Genomic DNA, 22,797 nt, shown 5'->3' on the forward strand with positions numbered 1-22,797 from the left:
CCAACCACTGCCATCTAGACACGGTAACTAACCTACAAAAGCGGAAATAAACAAAAGAAAATCAGCGAACTTCAAAAAAATCTACTGAAATAAGTTACGTCTATGTAACTTATAACAGCAACTTTTCCCCATGTGTTTCAGCAATTCTTATCCAAATTAAATTCATAACATACCTCGTAGCCCGCCACGGGCGCAGAGCCAGGATTCGCGATTGCTGGCGCCCATTCTAATACAATGCGATCAGAATCAAGCAGTAACACGTAAGGTCGACCAGGAGCTGCCCCCCTCCAGCCGTCTAAAAAAGTTGAACCATACAACTCAATCCCAATTGCAAGTTACTATCAAATAACAATGTACGCTTACTGAAATCAGAATGGAAATCATAATCCAGTCGCAGTTGCACACTTGCCGAAGTAGCTGAAGGTACACCACGACCTGCCGAATTAACAGCAACAACTCTTATTTCGTACTTAATGTGAGGATTGAGATCTTTTACTGAAAGCACATTACCATAAGTTAAGTGAAACAACATTCCCGAGTTTCGGTTAAAACAGTAAATTAAAACACAAAAACGGGATTAAAACATCACAAGTCTTTTATAAAAACTTAATTCTTCCATAAAACGTGAATCAGGTTCTTTACAAATATATTACAACAGCACAAGCAGAAATGAATGATTTTAACAAGTTAACAAATGCAATTGTGGAAACTGTAGAGTAATTTCAAGTGCATACTTCTAAACCTGTTTTCCTTGACTAGATCTGCATGAGCAAGATACCATTCAGAAGTCCCAATTTCACGTACTTCAATCTGAACAAAAACTCCATTTGAACAAAATTTTAACCGATTTTCCATAAATCCAGTTCACTGTACAAATAACAAATTACTTGATAACCAATAACAGAGCCAGCGCTTCCTTGCATATCTGGACACTGCCATGTCAAGCCAACATCGTAACTAGTCACATCAGTAATCTCTGGAACACCGGGAGCACTTGGAACGTCTGGAAGATTTAATGAATATAACGGCTTTTCTCCAACGAATCGATTTGCAGTGATTTCATGCAGCATATCGCTTAATAATAGTGTGGCGACTACGCATCAAACAGAATGTATACATAATCCTTTATGAAACTGAGACTTACAGGACAGAAACTATTCTATTTTTGATATCTAAATTTTAGACAGTTGATAGTTTCAAATATTTTGCTTTTTCAAGCCAAATAATGCGTTTAACTGGAGCTGTTAGTTTTCTCAAAGCTTTTTTACATGTCTATTTATAGTTCAATACTATTCAAACGCCATCAGTCTCACATCGATATAAAGCTGTTGGGTAAAATTCTATAAATCCAACAAATAATTAATAATGAGCAGACATTACTAAAAAAAATTACCTCTTGAGGCATATCGTTCAGCTTCATGGAAAGAACTTGGCGCAGGTGGTGGTGCATCATAAGCAACGTCGAGTCGACAGGAAGTATCTTCATCTGTAATGAGATCAGAAGAAACAGTTTATTATCCATTACAATTCAAAATTTAAACTTGTAGATTTGTCACCTATTATGAATTTCACAGTAATAAACACAAATATTTCATAGATTGATTGCTTGATGCTGACTACCATGTTCATATGGCAGAGAAGTACGTGTAACTGGCAACGGACTTCCATCGGCATCAAAAAAATATTCAGCTTCTTGATTAGTAACAGGTAAATGGCGAACCGATCTGGTTGTTGTTACTTTGGTGACGCGAGTTATCTGCAATTTTTCAGAAAATTGATGAACAATTTATACAAAACTTCTTAAGCATCATAAATAGCATATCGCATTAAATATAGAGTAAAATAAAGTGAATGAAAGTAAGACATCTTAGAAATTAAAGTAGGTAATAATATAATAAAGTCGAACTTTTTTTGTTTGAGATGAATGTCGCTCAATATCACCATTATGTTCTTTATTTGGGAAACGAACATCGGGTGATGTTTCGTCAGGAGGTTCATCATAATGTGACTCGTAAGTGCAGGAATAAGTTGAACCACGTGCACTGGTTAACCCAGCTAATACTTCGGATAAATGTGTTGGAGGGATTCTGGAACAATGCGGTATCAGCTAAGAGATTAGTTATGCACCAAGCACTAGAAACCATAAAAATTGCTTCAAACTTTGATAATGATACTTTCCAGAAAAGTGACATAACTAATTTAGAATTTGCTTCATATTTGAAAAAATACATTGAATGTGTTGGTTCGTCCTTCTTCCTTAGCTTCCACGTATTTGGTAATGCTGATTGAGGTACTGTGCTGCAACAATTATTACTTGAAAACTCGAAAAGAAAAAGCGGTGCCTGATTACATCATAACTGGTAAGAAATATTAGGAAACTTATTACCTTCGACAGTATTCCAGACTTCATACGGGATTAAAACAGTGACTTGGAAATTTCGAAAAAAGTTAGATCCACGTTTCACTGAAATGAAACATACCTTACAAGAGTGTCTACTTGTTCTGATGTATACACCTCTGTTAACCGAGACTTCTTTTCATGTTTAACAGTATGTAAGGGCGAAAACGAGGTGTGCTCGTGATCTTCCTCTGGAATGGGTTCCATCTAAAACATATCGGAGCAAGTGAATTGCCAACAAAAAAGGTATGATATTTCCAAAGTTGCACGCTATAACTGGAATGAGTGAAATACAAATAAGAATGAACAAATGAAATAAGTTGACAAAACAAACGAAAGACAGTGACCATCCCTTTTCTTTCGCCAAGAAATTACGATTTAACAATGGCTGCGATTTTAACATTTTAACATTACGATTTTAACAAGTTTTACAGTGACATCCTCGAACAGCCCATCCACCCAACTACTTTTAATATTCGTCTAAATAAAAGCATACGAACTGGCTGATTACTCACAGTTCGCTTACGAAGTAAACGGACCTTTAAAAAGAAAAGGATGGGAAGTTCACTAGGCATTGAAAGGTAATGCAGGTCCAACGAACAATGAAGCCCTTCTCATCACACTTTAGTTCACATTTGTTTGAAATTTGAGTTTAAAACCAAAAGTAAAATCTCGAGAATTGTACAGCTTATATTTCCCACTTTTTCATCCAAAATTTCTTTCCTTTTTTCCTTTCATGTATAATTTAAAATCACAGACCCTTTCAGACAATACATACAAACACAAATATTACAGACTCTCACAACCCGGCCTAGACATTTTATCACGATCTGGGAGTATCAACGGTCGTACATTGCTACAAACATGCACGAACACATTTACGGAAGTTTCAAACAAGTCGAAAAGTCATCGCCACATGCTGGGTTGTCCATTACTGGCCTAACTGACGAGAGAACTGAAAGGGAAAATATGACACTGCAGCGATTGAATGATTAGGAAATAAGCCGAGTATGAAAAGCAAATAAGTGATGGAACGTACTATCATCGACATACCACTACCCCTCCTTCCCTTCTTTTAAAGAATCACATACACTGTTATCGATTGGTAAATATCAGTGAATATTTCTGTAAGGTTTTACAGTAGTTGGAGTTTTGAAATCTGGGAAATCGAGACAGAGCAGCCGAGTACTTCAATGGCTGACAAAAGTGGAATGAAGCAGTAATTGTCTTCAAGGACGAATTAAGCAAAAAATGATGTAAGCATTGAAAGTGTATGAAGGGAATATCGTTGAAGTGCATACTTGAATCTTCATGAAAACAGTACAGAGAAGGAAGAGGCACTAGGAAGACAATGCAGGAGGAGTATCCAATTGGGAATGGTACCTCACCAATACCTCTAACCACCAGTGGTCGTCGTTCCCCGCTATGTTGCTTGCCTTTCTTGGATAGAGAGTGAACCGCATTTTGATTATCGGGCCTTAAACAGCTCATTACAATATTTGTTGGGTTTTCTATTTGAGGAAAGTATGGCCTACTGGACGTTTTGGCTGACGTTTACTGCTCATAGGCGATGCTTACGGCAAAAATTACTCAGCATATGTCCATGTCAATCGCTTCAAGGAGGGTCATCATATGTCCATGCCCGTCTGGTCCCATCACTAACCCGCTTTGTTCTCCCTGAAGATTCTCCGATATCGGCGACCAAGAGGTACTACCTTCATTGAAGCAGACGACTGCATACCATGCATTAACATTGTTTAATGCATGAAATATTGGCCATCATTTGACACTATTCACACCTCCCACTATTTTAATGATAACTGGTGCCGTGACTGTTTCTGTAAGGACTTTTCCACTCTTTTTTCCGTATATTTACCAACTGTGATACATTTTATGTATTTTAATAAGAAATCGGCCGAAGAATCTCTTCCCATGTCTAATGTGCATTAGTAACAATGCGCCATTGTTAGTACTCCAATATTTATAAACAACGCTTAAAAACTTGAAAAGCAATTTAGATATTGCTTCAAGAATAATGCATCATTCTAAATTTGCATGACAGTCTTATAGTTGCTCTGAGTTAATAGTAAACATCAACATGACTGCAAAAGATCGGTCTGAATTATTAATTTCTACATATTCACTATTTCATTTCATAGTGAATATACAGAGGATGTACTTGAGAGCTTTCCCATAATGTTGAAGGCTTCTGAGAGAGCTTTAAGGTAAATATTAACCGAGAAATCCAACCTCTCAAATACTGCTAATCTACTATTCCTGAATGTTCCTTACACATATTTACATCTTTAGAGTCAAAGCTTTGGCATCTTCCGTAAATTCCTGCGTTTACAACATTCACAAACTCTCTAGTTCCGGACTAGAAGTTCCAAGCTTTACAAAACATTCGCTAACATAAGCAAAGCTACAGGATAGAATAGTATTTGCAGAGCGGTATGGAGTACGGAATGGTGTTACTGCTGGCAACAGCGAACTGTTTACTGAAATCCACTATTTGAAAGCTAACACAGCTTTCAGTTTTCTGCACTATAACCAGAGAAATCGATATGTATACCTTCCACATACACACAACATACTATCAATATATTCAGTACAGTATGTACTGCATGTATGCATCAACACTCTTAACATGTTTGAACTTTATATCTTACTTGAGTGAGTTGCTGTGGAAGTTTGCGTACGTAATGGTTGGAAAACACCAACTTTATCAACTGAATTGTTTAAGAAAAGTTATAAATGGAAGTGTCAAGTAGATAAAGTAGGAATAATATCTAAAACATAGTGCCTGATGTTCCACACGCCGGATAATTTTGTGTCCAGAATGCAACTTACTTTAGAACACTTAGCCATGACCGGTAGACGGATAAAAATGTGCAAGGAATGCATGCGTCTTATTATCATCTCAAACGTCTAACTCTACATTTCTTATTATGATGTTTCATCACTCGCGACATGACCATATCTGCATTCAATGATTGTATCTCTTCCTGAGTTGTTTATGCTTGGAAGTGCTAAGTGTCCTCAGTTGTGGGCTGTATTATCATATCATCACTATTCATCCACATCTCTCTGATTTGCGCATAGTTAAAAGCAACAACTGATATGAAACTAATGCAAATACAGTTACCCCAACATGATTACATTTGCATTTCGTCCTTACATTCGCAAAAATTGAGACTTTAAGAACTCTGGTCATCCATTAGTCTCTACTACACACTCCTTATTCCGCTCTCCTCCCCCATTATCACTTCTACAATATTATGTTCCTGAAAACAAACTGCGCAAAATGATTCCCGCCAACTCTTCAGCAACAGATCCATCAGTTAAGCTACGTACAACCGGATCAAGAAGTGTGTTGATGCGATGAAAGATGAACAATATCACACCACAGACCAAGGATAAGCAAACCGAAATCACTGACAATCTACTGCGAGTATAGATTAACCGAAATGATTTGGAAGATTACATCACGGATCACTTTCAAGTGAAAAATAATCGGTTAATAGTTAATAATGAATTTGAATAGACCACTTGAAAGTGGTCTATTCAAATTCGGTACTAACATATGTCACAAGCATGAGACGTGCTACAGTGATCAAGTGGCCATATAATTCTGCAATATTTCTAGACATTTGAATTTAACTTTAATGAATTCAATGAAGAAGTAAAAAGTTTTCTTTCATTAGTATATGAATTGGACAATGAAAAATCCAATGAACAGGAAGGGAAAACAAACAAGTAATCTGACTGACAAGAAGTTTAAATCTATGAGCAACAAAGAAGAGAAATAACTGTTTGAAAAAACAACTGAAAACATTGGGAATGGTACACCTGTATAGGTGAAGCATTAGGAATTGCATATCGGTACAATAACGATGACCGGATGGACAAGAAAATGTGCTCTGTTTGTAAAATAATTGTCAATACATGTGCAGCAAAAAATACGAACATAATGAAAAGAAAACTGTCTCCTGAATTTATTTGACTCAGTTCACTTGTCAGATTTCACCAATAAAGTCCATTTCATTCCTGAGGAATTATGAATAAATTACGAAATTTACCCGGGAAGGTATTTAGGTTGTTTTCAAGAAACAAAGGTGAGGATGTTAGCTGAGGGGACGGAATTAGGGAATTCAATATAAACTCACAAAAACAACTTATTTATTCTAATAAATAGGGAAATTTCTATCAACAACATGCGACCACTTCTCATAACCACCATCAATATCTTTGAAGGAAATCAAAGAATCGGCAAATTCTTTACGCAAATACAGTACTGCTATTTGCGAATCCTCACCTCTACGACAGATCACGTAAACTGCAAACACACGAGTAATTTAATAACAAAGATCAGAAAGTAAAATACATTTTCATCAACCTGATATTGGCTCATGACAACTTTATTTGCTCATCACTAGGAATACCTATACATTTCATGTAACTTCAGCGTCCATAAATTAAGGCCTGGCCGCCATCCTACTCACCCGCTCCTGTACACTGAATAAAATTTTCTTTTTCTGGAAATTGGAAATCCCCATCTTGCAGGAGAGGTATATGCATAAAGATACGAGATAGATATACTTCGAAGTATCTATGAAAAAATTATTTTATATTTCTCTAGCTTTAAAATGACTATCAGTCAATCCTTCCAATTTCACGAAAACTAACTACTCATGGTCTATTTCATTTCATTCCTGAATATTTCAGAAACATAAAGGTTATTTTTGATGGAAATTAACTCACATGGAAAGTTGAAAAATGTGAAAAAACAGAAAGAAATTTATATTTACAACTGCAAAAACTTAGAAACGAACCTCCCTTATCTCTCATTTCGTTGATGTCTGTTCCAAGCTCGCGCACTACATCTGTTGAAGTTAAACAACAAAGCTTCAGCATTGGTATATCTGAAAAGCGTCAGCGAGGTTTAATTTCCAAAAATCATGAGAATAGTAATAGTATTTAATAGTAAAAGTACCAATTTTTACTTAATACTAAACAGAATGTTCAATATAACATCGGTATGCCAAAAGAAATGTGCGACATTACTGATAGCATCAGGTAGATGTCCAATGCTAAACTCGTGCGATCGTCTTGTATCTATCAAAAACGGCTTCTTTTCATTGTTTTCACTGAGTTTAAAGTAAGAATATGGATCAATGCGATCATTTTTCGCCAGAATCTCGACCTAAAATAAAGCCTGGAAGGCTTTTGTTATAGGGACATCCGAGCAATGCCTTTGTTATAGGGACATCGAAGCAATACCGCTTGTTAAATAACGCATTTATGGAAAATGACATTAGATTTGCTTAACAACATGACCTTAGTTGCCTTGTGTAGTTTTTGTTTTTCATGTATCGTTGTTTTATTTTTAGCCACTAAGTATTTAATGTTGAAAATCCCTTTTGTCCTCAAAGTAAAGGGCAGTTTATTGAAATACGAAGTGAAGTTTAAAAGCTCTAATTTAATTCATTTTCTAACATACAGTAGCTTACATCACTACAGAATGTTAATTAATGCTGAAGATAAATGTTTAAAAAAATCCCAATTGTTTCGTCTATCTTTGAAACTTTCACTATTTTTCGCCTTTGTTGAATGGAGTACCCTTGCTCTATAGTATAAAAAAGACGAATTAAATAAATATCGAAATTTTCAACAAGTCCATTGTCTCTTATAAATAACGTAGCTTGCAAAATTTCAGACTTTCCAACACAGTTTTTTCAAAATTAAAACTTTTACAGGTGTTCTGCTGGAATGTCCATATAATTCTTTATAGTCTATAAGTTTAGTGATTGTTGCGTCCTTACCACACACCGCACAACCAACTTTTTGTCGCCTCAACTTTACAGTTTTTGCTGTTCCATTTAAAGCATTGAACAAATACAAGAAACCAGCAAAGCAGCCTGAAATAAATCGATAACAAAGCCAACAAAAAATGGCGTAACAGAATAAAAAGTTACGGTTATTTGAACAGAAATTCAAAATTAGAAAAAAAACTTTTTTTTATCGCAGCAATTTTGATGATTTCACTGGCTTGCATACTGCCGATTACACCGACCACCGGTCCAAGTACTCCATTTTCTGAACATTTTGTTACAGCATCCATTGGAGGAGGTTTAGGAAACAAACAACGGTAACACGGACAGTCCTCAAAATGAAGAAATTTTCAAATATCATTTCTCAAACTCATTCGACCATACATATTGAAGGAAAAAGTGTATCTACAGATCAATCATAATATTCTTTGCTGCAGTCCTAGCAATACTGAAAATCTGAAGAATCAACTCAAGCATATCCTTACTTCTCCATAACCGTATACCGACAACTGACCATCCCAACGAACAGCACTTCCTGACACCAAAGGTTTCTTCGTCAGTATACAAGCATCATTGATCAAATACCTAAAAGTAAGCAAAAATGAAAAAAAGTTGCAATTACACCGCTTAAGATTGTTATAAATGGTTAAATGCTTTATTCAGTATGACTGTAATAGTTTTTAAATTCGAAGTTGCAAGTTCAAAATCAAATTTGCTACAAGTTTCAGAGTGAAACCTCCGATTTTTGGAGTTTTTGGAAAGAAAAGTACGCAACTTGCGGAGACGTTGTCCGTACAGTCGGCGACAATGTCATAATTGGAAACAATGTCTAGCGCATTGCGTTTGGACAGATAACGTTTATACACATCAACGCGAACGCTGCTATTTAATCTTAAAAATTGAATAAAATCCAGAAAGTACTTTTATATTTATCGAACAAATTAAATAAAGGAAAACAGAGGACAAAACTTAATATGACAATAAATCTTGTCCCACCTCAGTATTATAGAAATTGCGAATTTCTACCGCACTTTTTAACTGATGATTTTAGCGATTCTGCTTTTGACTGGCCTACAGAGTGTTCATGATAAGCAATCTGACGATGAAGATTGTTAGAGGAAACAGAGTCACCATCCACAATACCAATTCGACCAACTCCTGAAAATTTATATTCACTAGAAGTGAGTTCAGAATTAATTTATTGTGAAAAAGTAACTTGATGAAAAAATATATTACCAGCTCCCGCGCAATAAAGCGCAACAGGACATCCCAAACCACCAGCACCAACAATCAACAACGAAGTGGATCGGAGTTTTTCTTGACCTGAAGGAAAAAGTTTTCGTTGGCTTTAGGAAATATTTCTTAAACAATGTGTTCAGTAGGAAAAAGTAAGGGCAAGACTATTTATACAAGTACGAAGTCCTACACACATAAGTCCATTATAATTGAATGAAAGCACGTGAACATACTTATACGGCGAACGTGTCTTCCAGCACGACTTCAAAGAAAGTTAAAAAAATAACCACAACTGCATTTACAACGTACTGTACAAAACCAGATAATTACATCAAAACCTATGCAATGGAATAAGTGAAATGTTCAACCTTGGACACCGAATTCTTGCACCAGAATTTGCCTGCTATATCTCATCACTTCCTCGTTTGACAAAGTGTGTTCTTTCTCAGCCATCATCTTATAAAACTTAAAGTCCTATTCTTGTCTATTGGTACCTTCTGCAACAAAAGCATTTCAACGTAATGGAAGGAAGAATATATAACTTTACAAAAGCTTTATAAATACATAACTCTGTGAAAGAATATATAACTTTATAAAAGCTATCTGATTTTTTCAGTTTCCCTACTGGCGGCTGCAATGATCTGGAAGACATATTACAATGCAGTAAGGCTTAGTAAGGGTTACCGCCTATAAAATAATGGCATTTCTCTTGAGGTGTTATTAGGAGCTCAGTCTACAAGTTATACAGTGTTTCGTATTTGGTACGGGATGATCCAAAAACTCCTCTTAATAATACTACAATCTTCAGTAGGCAATATGCATCAACTCCACCTTTTAGTTGTCAACCTGTTCACTGCTTCCGTCCTTATTTGAAATTCCTGGCTAAAACCCTACACCTTCCCTCACCCACCTGGTACCACATTCTGGCCCGCGACGCTGTTAAATGCCATTCCATTTGTGCGTGCTGCTTGCACTTCGCCAAGCCACGCCCCATCTTTTAGTTCTCGTTGAAGCAAGTGTATGAATGCACTAAACATTTTGCAACTGTTTAAGAGAAATGGAAATCTGATTATGAAAAAAGCTTTGTAAAATCATGCACTAAACGTGGAGGACAGTAACGCTCATACAAATGAGAATTCCAAATTCTCATTTGCGCCGAACCAATAAATTGCATACAATTATGAGTGGTCAATGCAGTCCAAGATTTCCGAGATGACATATGACATGCGCATGTTACGACACCAAACCAACATGTTTCGATGGAAGCATCAAATATAAGTTTGCAATCGTAATTTCGAATGACATTATTCACTGAACCGTACATCTCGTCATTTTCGATCTTGATATTAAAAGATTTTGACCTTTGATATTAAAATCAAAAAAAATAACTTAAATAACTGATGATAAAGAATCTGTGCTTATTTGAAATTATCTACTTCAAAACTGTAAATGTGGGTATAAACGAAACTCTTTTGGGTAAACGTTTATGTGGATATAAAAGTGCTCTGCCGAGCGAATGTGGGTATGAACGAAGCTCTTTCGAGTAAATTTGTGTATAAACGATGTTCTGTCAATTAAATATGAGTATAAATAAAGCTTTATCACGTAAACGTGGTGTAAACGGAGCTCTTTCAGATAAGTTATGGTTGTTGAATGCTCTAGATATTAGTTACATTTTGTTTTACTCATTGATATACTGGATACCTCGTGGGTAAATGCATATAAATGAGTCCCGCATTTAAATTTTCAAGATTTGATCATAGAATGTGAGAATAGATATGCATGAGGACTCAAGCGGCATTCCTTCACTCTGCAACCGTGATCCTCCGATATACCATGCTGTGTGACGCGTCCAACAGGTAGGGAATCTTGTCGAACCAAACTCCTTCCAAAATTACCACCATCATGTTTTTGTCCTTTTGAACCGAATTTTATCAAAGGCACTTGTCTTCGTCAATATGCGTAAGAGGCAGCAAGTTAGGCAGCTGTAAATATGTAAATAGTTGCCAAAAACGTTTAAAAAAATTAAACTCTCCAGTTGATTTTTCCAAAGCTATGTTGTAATAGTTATGTTCAGAAATTTATTTTCAGAAACTTTTGAACATCATTCATAAAGCTTATAACACTGGATCAGTTGACAACTTGTACTCATAGTGTATTCGTATTTAGAGAGAGTCCAATAGGTTTTTTTTTGATGAACCATTGTTGTAAACTTAGGACAAAAATGAAAAACAAGCTTCTCATTTGTAGCAATTACTCCATAAGGGATGTTATGAGAGAAAAAATATTTCTAGCAATTTCAAATCTAGTACTTTTTTTAACTTTCCTATGTTGTCCCATTCAAATTTAATCAAGTGATAGAATTTTGAACTTGTTGATGCATAGATTTACTTATTATTGAAGGATACCGCTCTATTTTTTGTCTGTTACACACTGAGGATGATACTTGCCATTCGATGAAATGTATTTCCTCCACGACATCCTAAATTCGATCACTATCAGGAAGTTTTTTTTTCTTAAAATTACCTAAATCCCTTTTGCCCTGCGACTTTTCATTTACGTAATTTACAAATGAGAAAGAACAAATTGCTTCAAAGAGATATTGAAAACTGACTCTTCTATTCCTTTTTTACAGGATGGGGAGGAAGGCCTAAAATTTGTTTAATAAAAGATGTACTGGGCAATTTCTTCATGATTCTGCTTGTTATTGTTAATTTTTTATCTTCATCTATCCATAATAGCTAATGCACCCTGCAAATGAGTCGTCACCATGTCATTGCAACCCGTCTAACCAGTGTGTATGTGTGTGCGTATGTGTGTGTGTGTGTGTGTGCGTATGTGTGTGTGTGTGTGTGCTGCAAGAATTATTAACCAAAAAAGTTTCGATTGCTTTGGAACTTTCTACCTATTTTTACAAAAAAAAGTGAAGAAAAAACAGTCAGTTTTCAGCATTAGTAGTTATTTTTTCGAAATTTAGGGTTTTTTATCCATTTCCTTACAAATAACATTTTTCGATTTGTGAAGCAAATGAACGAGAACTTTCTTGCATCATTTTCTATGCTCAACGCAATCTAATGTCAAAGCGGAAACTGTCTTTATATCCTAAATTATTTTAGTGGTTGAATTTTTTATATATGAAAAAAAATTTTTTTAACATGCTGAAAAACTGATTACTGGAAGAGAATGTTATTTGTCTCCTGATTTTTTGCATTTTTTTTCCAAAAAATGATACTAATTTCCAAAGCAACAAAGTTTTTGTTTTACATTAAAAAGTACGCTGAATAATGTTCCTTGTGCTTTCTACTTTTGTGTGTTATCGCATTAGTTGACACTGTCCTTTTTCATCGGCATCATAATCATTCTGCGTAGTTTTGAACTGTGGGACGCTACCACTTATCGCTTTTTACTTTTTTAAACATTTGTGAAAGTATGTTCAAATGATGAAAAATCTTTTTTGATATTGACTCTTCTGATCAAAGATTCTGGATTACCAGGACTGCAAATCAGTAATAACGCCAACAATTTGAGTTGTCAGCTAGGCTGATCGTGTATTTTGTAGAAAAATTCAAAATATAAATTATTTCGTCATCTAATATCTCCATAGAGTGCTGCGATCAGGATTGGCCACATTAAAAGACTTGAGATCGTAGATGACTCCACTGAAGTATTGATATTACTGTGCTTCACAACTGCATGAGGTATTGTCGTAAAATGATACTTTCTTTTAATTTTTGATTACTGTATAAGCAAAGTGGTTCAATCACCCATTAATGATTTACAGAAATGACGCATCCATTCGACGCTGATGACTTACTAAAAAGATCGATATTCAGCTCTATTCTTGGATTTGGCCGTAAAATAAAGAATTCAGGTCAGAAATTTTGTTGAAAACTATATTATTTTTTGACACAAAATCACAAGTAAAATAATCAGCATGAAACAAATAAAATTGTTTTTTTTGAAATTTTTAATGTAATAATTTTAGTACAAATGATGATTTTCAACATACCATCTTTTAGGGAAGATAGGATCGACGACTAGCATAAATACTAACAGTACCACAGCACTGAGTGATTTAACTCCATACAACCGCAAATATCGAACAAAACAGGAAATATACAACGAAATTGTTTGTGAATGCGCTGAACTGGAGAAAAATAAGGTTTTTAAAAGTTCCTTAAATTTAAATTGAATCTAGAATTTGGATCTGATTCAACAAGATTCAACATTGTCACGGAAGCATAAGTCGTAAAATTTGAGCATTGCTCGGTATCCTAATTCATCGAGTCGTGTAATATTTAAAAATGTATCACTATCATAGGTTGCATCGGTGCCGAATTCAGCTGAGATGAGATCCGTAGCATGCTCCACAAATGGGCTGACTGACACAACAATAAGTCCATGCATTCCGGATCCTCACACTTCATTAGAACACAGTAACAACAAAACAATACAGAATTTAGTTCAACTATTGGTGGCAGCTGTTAAGGAAAGTGGAATCCTCAATGATCAAAGTGGAACAAGTTCACCAGAAGACATACTGAAACGTAAAAGGCTACAGGTAGATTTTTCTATGAAGCAGAGGGTCACCATCGTGCTCAATAAGTGTTGTGGAAACTTTCCGAAACTTTCGAAAGACATACATTAATTGATTTCTAGATAAAAAAAAAGCTACGCACATCACAAAAGCTCAAGGATGAAAAGGAAGAAGAGGGAGGGAATTGCTGCACTAATTAGCGGATATATAGTTTCAATATATGGAAATAAGATTTAATATGTATAATACTAAATGACATATATAATTAATATTTGTGTTGGCTCAAATTTTAATAGTACTTGTTTTATTGAAAAGTCAATAATGCTGGTTTGAAATATACTTCGAGTAGTTTTACTGAAATTAGCTTGAAACAATATCTTATTTGAAGTATATATTTCATAAATAAATGAACTATGAGTTGCATAACGTATTACTGGCTTTCCAATAAAATTTTATGTATTAAACATACATTTTATGTATTAAGCATGCATTGTATCTAACACTAGTAAAAGCTAAATTAGTTAAATGCAACGACCAGGCTTAAACATAATCCCTTTAGTTACAGCTAACATTAGGAAATATCTCCAGGAGTAATTTTTTAATTTTATCTTTAACATTCCAAACTCGTAACGCTGCTGCTCATATTTCCGACAGTACGGCTTTAAGATGATCTCTTATACTTGAATTGCTATATCTTTCAGACGGGTTTAACAAAACATAAGTGACAAATATGTATAGAATATGAAGTCACGGTTTCCTGTAACAATAAACAAATTTAAAGAATAGAAAACCATTCCAAATTTCAGCTTTGAAGAGATGAGTTTTCTTACCGGACTTGTTCAAGTTCAGATTTGGCATATATTTTATTCTTAAAATATCTGCTGCATACTATTCAGAACAAGAATGCAGCGATACGCTACCGAAAACGACAAAAGGAGCTCAAAGAGGAGGCAGAATTGGAAATGACAATCCTTGTGAACAAAAATAATGAATTGAAAAACGAAATCAAACGAATGCAAGCCGAAATCGATCAACTGAAAGCACGAGTTTTAAAAAGAACCAGCGAAGAAGCGTACCCCTCCCGTGAAATATAGATTCCCATAAAAGTTAGCTGTTATAAAGATTTAAGCCTTCAGATACGTTGAAAATGGATGGATACATCGCCACCGCTTAAAATTTTCCGGCTTAAATTCAATAATGAAAACAACTTGCGAATTACAAACTATTTCCATTGTGTTGCCTAATGTTAGTTCTATCAGAAGCTCCCTGCCACTTTCGGTAATTTTTAATTCTGTTTTTATCTTACAAAACTGAGTTTGTATTGAAGGTTTCCATTCCTTGGAATTTGCAAGATGATTAAGTCAAACAAATGAATTTATTTACAAAATATACACTATGTGCAAAATATAGCAAAACAGCGATATTATGATAGAGAGAACAGCTTCGCAACATAAAGAAATCTGTTCAATGTATGTATACGAAAAAGCTCCAAATTATTTTCTTCACCTTGCAATCCTAAATTCTCTTTCATTTAATAAAAGATTGGCATATTGTACCTGATGTTTCGTATATGAACACAACTATGAAAAATTTACAAGTACGATACAGGATTCAGGACTATAAGGACTACTGGATAATTCGCAAACTTTAAATGAAGATACAAACTTTTTTTTGCCAACCCACATAAACAAAACATGATTGTCTGTTTACTGCTACTATAAATTATGCTACACATAGTTTACTCTATAAAAACTGACAAAAGAAAACGAAAGGAACTTGAAGGAAGTGTACAAAATAAATAGCTTTAAGTGAACTGAAAGTGTACCCAAATTTAAAAACATTTGAAGCATTCACAACACAAACAGATTACATGTAATGTATCTGATCATTTACATTATAGAATTGTAACACATTTCTTGATAAAAAAGTCATAAAACATTTCCGAAATTTTTAAAAAAGCTTATTCCTTATTCCACATAACAGTAAAGGAAGTGATACAAAAAAAAAAAATCGAAATCGATCCCTAAAATAATGAAAAAACAACCTTCAAGGATAAGATAAAACGGTTTAGAAATGTACAGAATACTAGAAAACTATGCATCGACATTATCCCATAGAATTATTAAAATTCAAGCGTCACTATCGAACTGAATCTACCACAACGTTTTCAATAATGAGATAAAATTGATATCGTGTCTACATAGAAGTTAGAATAACAAAGCAGGAAATATAACATCATGATAAATTTGTCATTAAAAACAATGACTACAGTTGAATGGTAGTGAGACTTAAGAAAAAAAAGAAAAGAAACCAAAGGAAAAGTTTTTTGATGAACCAAAAAATTTGATAAATAACACTTTCGATCGAATAAGTAAATCCTTATTTACTTGTGAAGGGCTGGAAAAGATGCTCTTCGTTAATTTCAAATAAGACCTTCTACAGCTTTTCATTCATAATTGGATTGCCAAAGGGCGACAGTTGTATCACTAGAAATACAAATTGTAACTTTACAAACTACGATTTAACTTAGAAGATCTCTTACTTTTTTGTCATGCCCTCTATTGCGTGTTTTTCCTGCATATGTAATTATAACACTGAAAGAAATAGAGTGTCACGGAATGTAAATTACGTCGTAATGGAATTTTATAATGAAGCTCCGAAAGTCATCCTCTCTATAAACCTTCTACACACTGCAGATGGATATAACCATCCAAACGGATTTTATGTTTATAATGATAACTTGAAAGATCCCTTATTTTTCTACTACTAAAAATATTTAACAGCAGAAAATCTTCATATTTCAGGCCCATTTGTCAGTTAAACGGAGTGAGGATAGAATTCATCATTCAGTAGTGAAAAATGGCAAAAATTACCTAGAAGCAGTAAAAAGAATGCCTGAATGGGTTGCCAATTCGTTGATTGCTTCTTCGTGAGCATGAGAAATCTAAAAGTATAAGCAATAATAAACAACCAGCTATTATTAGAAATTAAGTATTTCCAATGTAAATTAATAAAATCTTCAGGAAAGTGGAGTTATGAAAAGAAATAAAGGGCAAAACAAGTAAAATGACCTGATCAACGAGACGCAATTTACGTGTGCTCGCAATATCCCACACTTTCACTCGACCCTCCTTACAAGCCGTAACTAACAAAGGCCTGTAGGTATCTAGAATACACATGGATTGAATCCACTTATTGTGTGCTTGTAATTCAATATGGTCCCTCTTCATATCTTGCAGTGAGAAACGCATGATGTCCTGTAAAAAAAGGGAATCAAAATTTTTTTAAAAATCATAAAACATTTACAATATAAAGCTGCAGGTAGTCAATCTAACAGATTTAAAATACTTTGACAGAAAACATAAATAAACTTATCACATTTAAAATACAGACAATTTACAGAGAATGACAGGATAGGAGTAAAAGGACACTGTTATGAATTTTGCAAGAAATTTATTTTGGAATTGAAATATTCAGTCAATTTCTGAGCCACTCTGATTACAAAATTATACTAACCGTATCCCTAGATGCAGAAAATACGGAATCGCCATAGGCAACAACGGATGTAACGCAGTCATAATGAGCTGCCGAAAACTCATGAGAAGCTTCAAAAAGGCCTAATCCATCGGCGTTGATTTCATACATCTTCACATAGTGATCACGAGAACCAGTGAAGATTTTCGGTTTTGCACCACCCAAAAATCCAAGGCATGACACCTCTGATCTAAATTCCGTTCGTATGAAGCATGTCAGTGCTCTCAATAAGCTTGTAAAAGAAATAACTTCCCTACAATTTCAGATTTCTGGAAGAAATATAATGTTGAAACCAAATAAAACTTCGAGGATTTTTAAAACTCAATAATGATTATAAGAATATTTCAATAGTTAAAGTATGTTGCCTCGAGCTATGGGTCGCTGTCGACAAGCGACCGAACGGTGCAAATTTTTCCAAATTCCAAATACGAACATCACTGTTGAATGTTGTAAACATAAGCCTGCGAAAAAATACTTCTACAACAAAATTTACAAATTTATGTGATATCAATATTTTTTTTTTGCACTTTCTTCTCCATAATTTTCAGAATTTTAATTGCACTACGCCGTTATCAGCAGCCTTATTACAACCGTAAAAGGAAGGTAGTTATTTGACAAAAAAGATAACACTCCACTTGTAAAATGATAAAATATTGTGTCTGACAAAGTGACTTACTTCCCCGTGTTGTCCAGTTCCAATGCATTGATCGTCGTTTCGGAAATAGGTAATACAGTTTGTCGAGGTGTGTTCGCAGCCATAGTATCACCTGAACAGTACGAAAATCATACTGCTTTCGCGCAGAACAAATAAAATAATTTACATATAGTAAAGTCCAAAAAACCAATGAAAACTTGTTCCGAATGTGTTGATAATAAAAATGTATTGAAATACTTTAATTTTTATGAAACTTAGATTTTCACATACCCGCAGCTGCAAGACCTGATGAATGCAGCGTACGTACGCATTCTTCATTTCTCAAATCCCAAATACGAACGAATGCCATAGACAAAGTCAAGGCTAACTGGCTGGAGGGAATGAAACGTACACATGAAACATTGTTCGGGTGGTGGCCAAATGTACATTTCTCGACACCTTTTTCCAAATCCCATACTTTGGCTGTTCTGTCTTAAAATGTACCATATAGACTTAAAATGTACCGTATAGACTAACACAACCCACACTGTTTTTCAAAGTTTGCTCTCTGTTAAAGTTAACATACTAATTAAGTAATTTAAACCTCAACAGGAAATTACACCATAAATCTTTCATGATCACCAGACCTTTTGAACCGCTGATTACTACATTACTGTTAGTGTCCACCGAAAGTACCGTTCTAGTATGTCCATCCAAGGTGTGTGTGCGTACAAGTAAACGTGAAGCTGTTACTTTATCACGAGTTCCTGTTAATGTCCGAGGAACATACGGTAGTACACGGCCAGATCTTCTGAAAAAAGGAATCTTTCGGAATTTAAAAAAATGGACTCTATCCAGATTACACGATATACTCCGTACATAACGGAGTATACTGATAAGCGGTGAACGTAATTCTGACTTATAAACCATTCCTTTGAAATGTTTTCAAAAAGCTGAAATACAGACCTTCGAATGCCACGACCAGATGACGGTGATTCAGTGGAACCTCGATCATTCAAATCCAGATCTATCAGTTTCGTTACTTCATTTTTTGGTTCCATTCCCACACTACTTACACTGACCAGCTCTAAAAGTCCTCCTTCAACAGAATGTTCCAGTGATCGTGCTTTCTCGACGATTTGTTGGTCGAGAAATGGAGTTTCTTCGTTGAGTTGTTCCAAATGCGTTTTGTCAGTAACCTCACCTTGCAATGATTTCCTCAGCGGATACAGTAATTCACTTGGTGTAGCCGTACGACGACGAATCTTCTGCGTTGATGCAGGCGGAGATACTGCAACCTTGTTATTTACTTTGCCCAATATGTTTCATACCCTCCAACAATTACTAAGAACATGATGCAAATTACCTTCACGTGATTCGTCGCGTGAATCTTGCGCTACTTGATTTACATTCGCAACTGACCTAATTTCATCACTTTCCCGACATGGCGACGCGTCCCTGCTATGAGTTTGTTGCTCAGCATCCTTAATGGAGTAGCATTAGTTTCCGTCTAAACTTTAGCAATCACGAATTGCTGGTATTTTTCGAATGCTTCTGTGGATAATCAAAATACGCCCTGAACAAGTAAAATTCCACAACCATAATAACAGCAAATAATACTGTCATTAAAGATGAAGTGACAATGTTCAAAATGGTTGTAAACTCTACACATTAAGAAGCAACGAAGACTCACCCTTTTAACATCCTCTAATGCCCGATTCAAAATTACGTCACTTAAAATTGATTCGTTTTGTAGCTCTTGAATCAGTGATTCTGCTTCCTAAGAGCATCAATAAATATTAAAGTGTCGAGAAACAATTTAAGGAAAAAAGAATCAATGGAAGCGAATATTTCAATAATTATTTAAGTAAAAAATATTTAACTGTTGGACAGCACATACACAAGAGAATCCGTAACCACATCCATATGGATCCATAATTTTCATAAAATGGCTTCTTTTTAGAAAGTGCTATTTCTGCATTCAGTATTTAGTATACCACATTAAGCTTCGGGATTAAGAATTTCAGTGTGAATAATTGTGATAATCTAAATATCGCATTCAAAGTCATTCCAGTAATGAACACATGCTTCGTTTTGCATCCTCATTTGGTGAAATGGAATAACTTTATTTTTAGACTATGGCTGCGAAAATGCTATCACTTTGACATCTATTGAGGATCTGTGTGAAACTATGCACAGCCAGTACGGAACAATTAGCGAAGGTATGGAGATATTCGCAAGGCCTCAAGAATCTCCGCTTCTACAGTTGTTGGTTGAATTATCAAGAAGTACTGTTTTTCTTATTGCTGTCACAAATGTGGGACAGCTAAGGCAAACATCTTGACAATCCAAAGTTTTTAACAACAGTAACACTTTCTTAAGATGGTAAAATAAATTCCATTTTTTTTAAAAGACGGTGTCAAAAATGGCACAGAAAACCTAGTGTATTTATTACTGGCAAAACCATAACAAAAAATAAATAGCAAATATAAGCAGTTTAACTTCATAAACTAAATATGTTTTTCTAGAATTGCTTTGTGTTTAATTTGACCTTCAAAGGCTGACAAATAGTATGAAACAACGTTCAAAAACAGTGATAAAATAAATAACTTGGAAGAACTAGCCAAGTATTATTGATTGAAGAGAAAGAACAAAGTAGTTCATTCAGAAGATTTTATTTTGAAAGAAGGCTTCCCAAGTAAACAGTTGCTATCAAACATACGTAAACAACTTATTAGAGAATAAGGTGAAAAATTCATATTTTTAATGTAAGAGTTGAAGGCTTAAAGTTTATATCAAATCCTCCAAGGGCCTACATCAGATAATTGCAGTTCATTCATGCTTGTCATGCAGTGGTCATTTTATTTTTTAACCAGCAGTACTACAGCAATATGCTTAATGAGATTTTCTTTGTGAGAGTAAGCCCTAATAATGAGGTTCTCATGATTGCCATTATTCTTTACTACAATGTCCTTATTCAGTCCTTCGAGTAGTCATGGTACCCCGTCATAAAGCTACGATCCAGCCGATTCCTCTACACATATATTCACACACAAACACAAGTCCACACATAACGTAGTTTGAATGTTTCCTAGGTACAATCCTAATAATATATGCAAAATGACAAATTCTGGAAGACAAAGCCGAACTACTTATAATTCTGGATAACTTATTAAATAATGCAAATAAATTAAACACCAACCTTTCTATCGCTAATAGCTTTAGCTGCAATAAATCCTTGCTCCAAGCAAAAACCGAATAAATGCTTGAGAATAATTACTGCTTCACCAATCGACGAACAGTTTTTAATTTCTGTTTCAGCATCACGACAAGCTTCTGCATCTACCGTCCCCGAATCCTTAAAGGAAACGAAACAACCTTAAACAAGTGCTTGCACAAAACACTGCATTACAGAGTAATGACCATCAAAACAAATAGCTTAAATAAGTAGTCTCGATATCGAAACTGTTACAATTTAGAATTAAAGTGATCCCAGAGCGCAAAATTGCACTGATGAAAACATCTACCCTTTATCTTCTATGCGAACACAACAAATACACATGAGCACAACAACGAAACAAATAGCAAAACATGAAATGAGATAACAGAAAAGAAATGAAGCAGCAGTAAGCGCCCGCTCAGAATGGCGCATATAAGAGTGCCTGTATTATATCTTTTATTCTCTCGTTCTTTGATCAAAGTGCCTATGTTATAACTTTTATTCACTTTCATTCTTTAATTAGATGTTATTTTTCGAATTCTTTAGAACTTCACTTCATTAAAAGGTTACTTTTTCTTTTATTGAGAGAGGAATTGTTAATCCAAATAATCGAATATCGTCCGAATTCAGGCTATTTTTCCATTTAGATTAAACCACGGAGTTCAATAATTCTTATCGCTCAGTAACTGCTAATCCACCAGAAAATAACTCTGCTATCGAGTTTAAACATTCTAGATCAAACAAAAATGAACTGGGAAAGTAACTTAAATAGGTCATTAGTATAATATTAGATCCTTTATTCAGTCTTCTACATTTATCTGTTAGTGAGCATTCAGTAAATATTTGTAAACAACAACAAATAGAGTGCTGTTAAAGCTGCTTTTGTGGACAGTGCCCATAACCGAATTCATTGGATAATGTTAATTGCTATCTCACCTCCGCTGAGTTCATACTGTTTGTATTTTCTAACTTGAGTTTTTTTTTCAAGCATTCAACCAGCTTTCATCTAATTTACTGACGAATTTACAAGAATTGACAGAAGTTTTTTTAGGATATTTCTTTGTTCATGATTACAGAAGATCGCCGTTCTTTCTAAGTCCATCAAACAAAAGTTAAAATGCAAGCTCATTGGACTGACAGGCCCCTACTCAAAAATTTGACTCAGTGGATGAGAGAAGACGAAATGGGAAGGGAGGTGCTAGAATAATGAATGAGCTTCCCTAACTATAGAACCTAGTATAAATTATAAATAGTAAACAATCTACTACAAACTATTATAAAGAACTCTTGTTCAACAATAATCCAATCAAAGGAAGTAGTATTCCCTACCACTTTAGTTTAATTCTTTGACAATTTAACTTGTTCAGTTAAATAGCTCCACTTTTTACCCCGATTTCTCTTCCTTTT

The 22,797-nt window shown here is 34.7% G+C and overlaps 5 protein-coding genes across 5 annotated transcripts in view; 1 reads left to right on the plus strand and 4 right to left on the minus strand.

The window, feature by feature from the left end:
• Positions 1–2,605, minus strand: part of LOAG_17192 (fibronectin type III domain-containing protein) — a gene marked incomplete at its 5' end in the record, with an annotated part of 9,428 nt that extends 6,823 nt beyond the window's left edge. The window contains 9 exons of the mRNA XM_020449855.1: positions 174–295; positions 364–495; positions 735–810; positions 888–1,003; positions 1,394–1,486; positions 1,621–1,756; positions 1,907–2,087; positions 2,230–2,298; positions 2,481–2,605. Of these exons, the coding sequence (XP_020306565.1) occupies positions 174–295; positions 364–495; positions 735–810; positions 888–1,003; positions 1,394–1,486; positions 1,621–1,756; positions 1,907–2,087; positions 2,230–2,298; positions 2,481–2,605 (1,050 nt within the window). The remainder of the gene's footprint in view (positions 1–173; positions 296–363; positions 496–734; positions 811–887; positions 1,004–1,393; positions 1,487–1,620; positions 1,757–1,906; positions 2,088–2,229; positions 2,299–2,480) is intronic.
• Positions 2,606–5,531: 2,926 nt separating this feature from the next.
• Positions 5,532–9,918, minus strand: LOAG_17193 (hypothetical protein; the record flags this gene model as incomplete). Its single annotated transcript, XM_020449856.1, has 10 exons — positions 5,532–6,734; positions 7,231–7,320; positions 7,463–7,595; positions 8,147–8,316; positions 8,411–8,561; positions 8,715–8,855; positions 9,015–9,120; positions 9,261–9,387; positions 9,466–9,552; positions 9,834–9,918. 10 exons carry the CDS (start codon positions 9,916–9,918, stop codon positions 6,583–6,585), a joined length of 1,242 nt encoding a protein of 413 aa, XP_020306566.1. The 3' UTR covers positions 5,532–6,582.
• Positions 9,919–10,286: 368 nt separating this feature from the next.
• LOAG_17194 (hypothetical protein) lies at positions 10,287–10,502 on the minus strand (the record flags this gene model as incomplete). Its single annotated transcript, XM_020449857.1, has 2 exons — positions 10,287–10,347; positions 10,372–10,502. The coding sequence occupies 2 exons, from the start codon at positions 10,500–10,502 to the stop codon at positions 10,287–10,289; spliced, it is 192 nt and encodes a 63-aa protein (XP_020306567.1).
• Positions 10,503–13,248: 2,746 nt separating this feature from the next.
• LOAG_00264 (hypothetical protein) lies at positions 13,249–15,096 on the plus strand (the record flags this gene model as incomplete). The annotated part of the gene is made up of 4 exons (XM_003135804.1): positions 13,249–13,336; positions 13,485–13,627; positions 13,787–14,026; positions 14,899–15,096. 4 exons carry the CDS (start codon positions 13,249–13,251, stop codon positions 15,094–15,096), a joined length of 669 nt encoding a protein of 222 aa, XP_003135852.1.
• Positions 15,097–16,871: 1,775 nt separating this feature from the next.
• Positions 16,872–21,902, minus strand: LOAG_17195 (hypothetical protein; the record flags this gene model as incomplete). Its single annotated transcript, XM_020449858.1, has 12 exons — positions 16,872–16,946; positions 17,074–17,259; positions 17,519–17,726; positions 17,902–17,997; positions 18,213–18,303; positions 18,462–18,662; positions 18,818–18,981; positions 19,137–19,461; positions 19,537–19,654; positions 19,864–19,950; positions 21,373–21,528; positions 21,762–21,902. The coding sequence occupies 12 exons, from the start codon at positions 21,900–21,902 to the stop codon at positions 16,872–16,874; spliced, it is 1,848 nt and encodes a 615-aa protein (XP_020306568.1).
• Positions 21,903–22,797: the final 895 nt, after the last annotated feature.

The sequence above is a fragment of the Loa loa genome (assembly GCF_000183805.2).
Source record: "Loa loa unplaced genomic scaffold supercont3.48, whole genome shotgun sequence".
Classification (NCBI taxonomy): Eukaryota; Metazoa; Nematoda; class Chromadorea; order Rhabditida; family Onchocercidae; genus Loa; species Loa loa.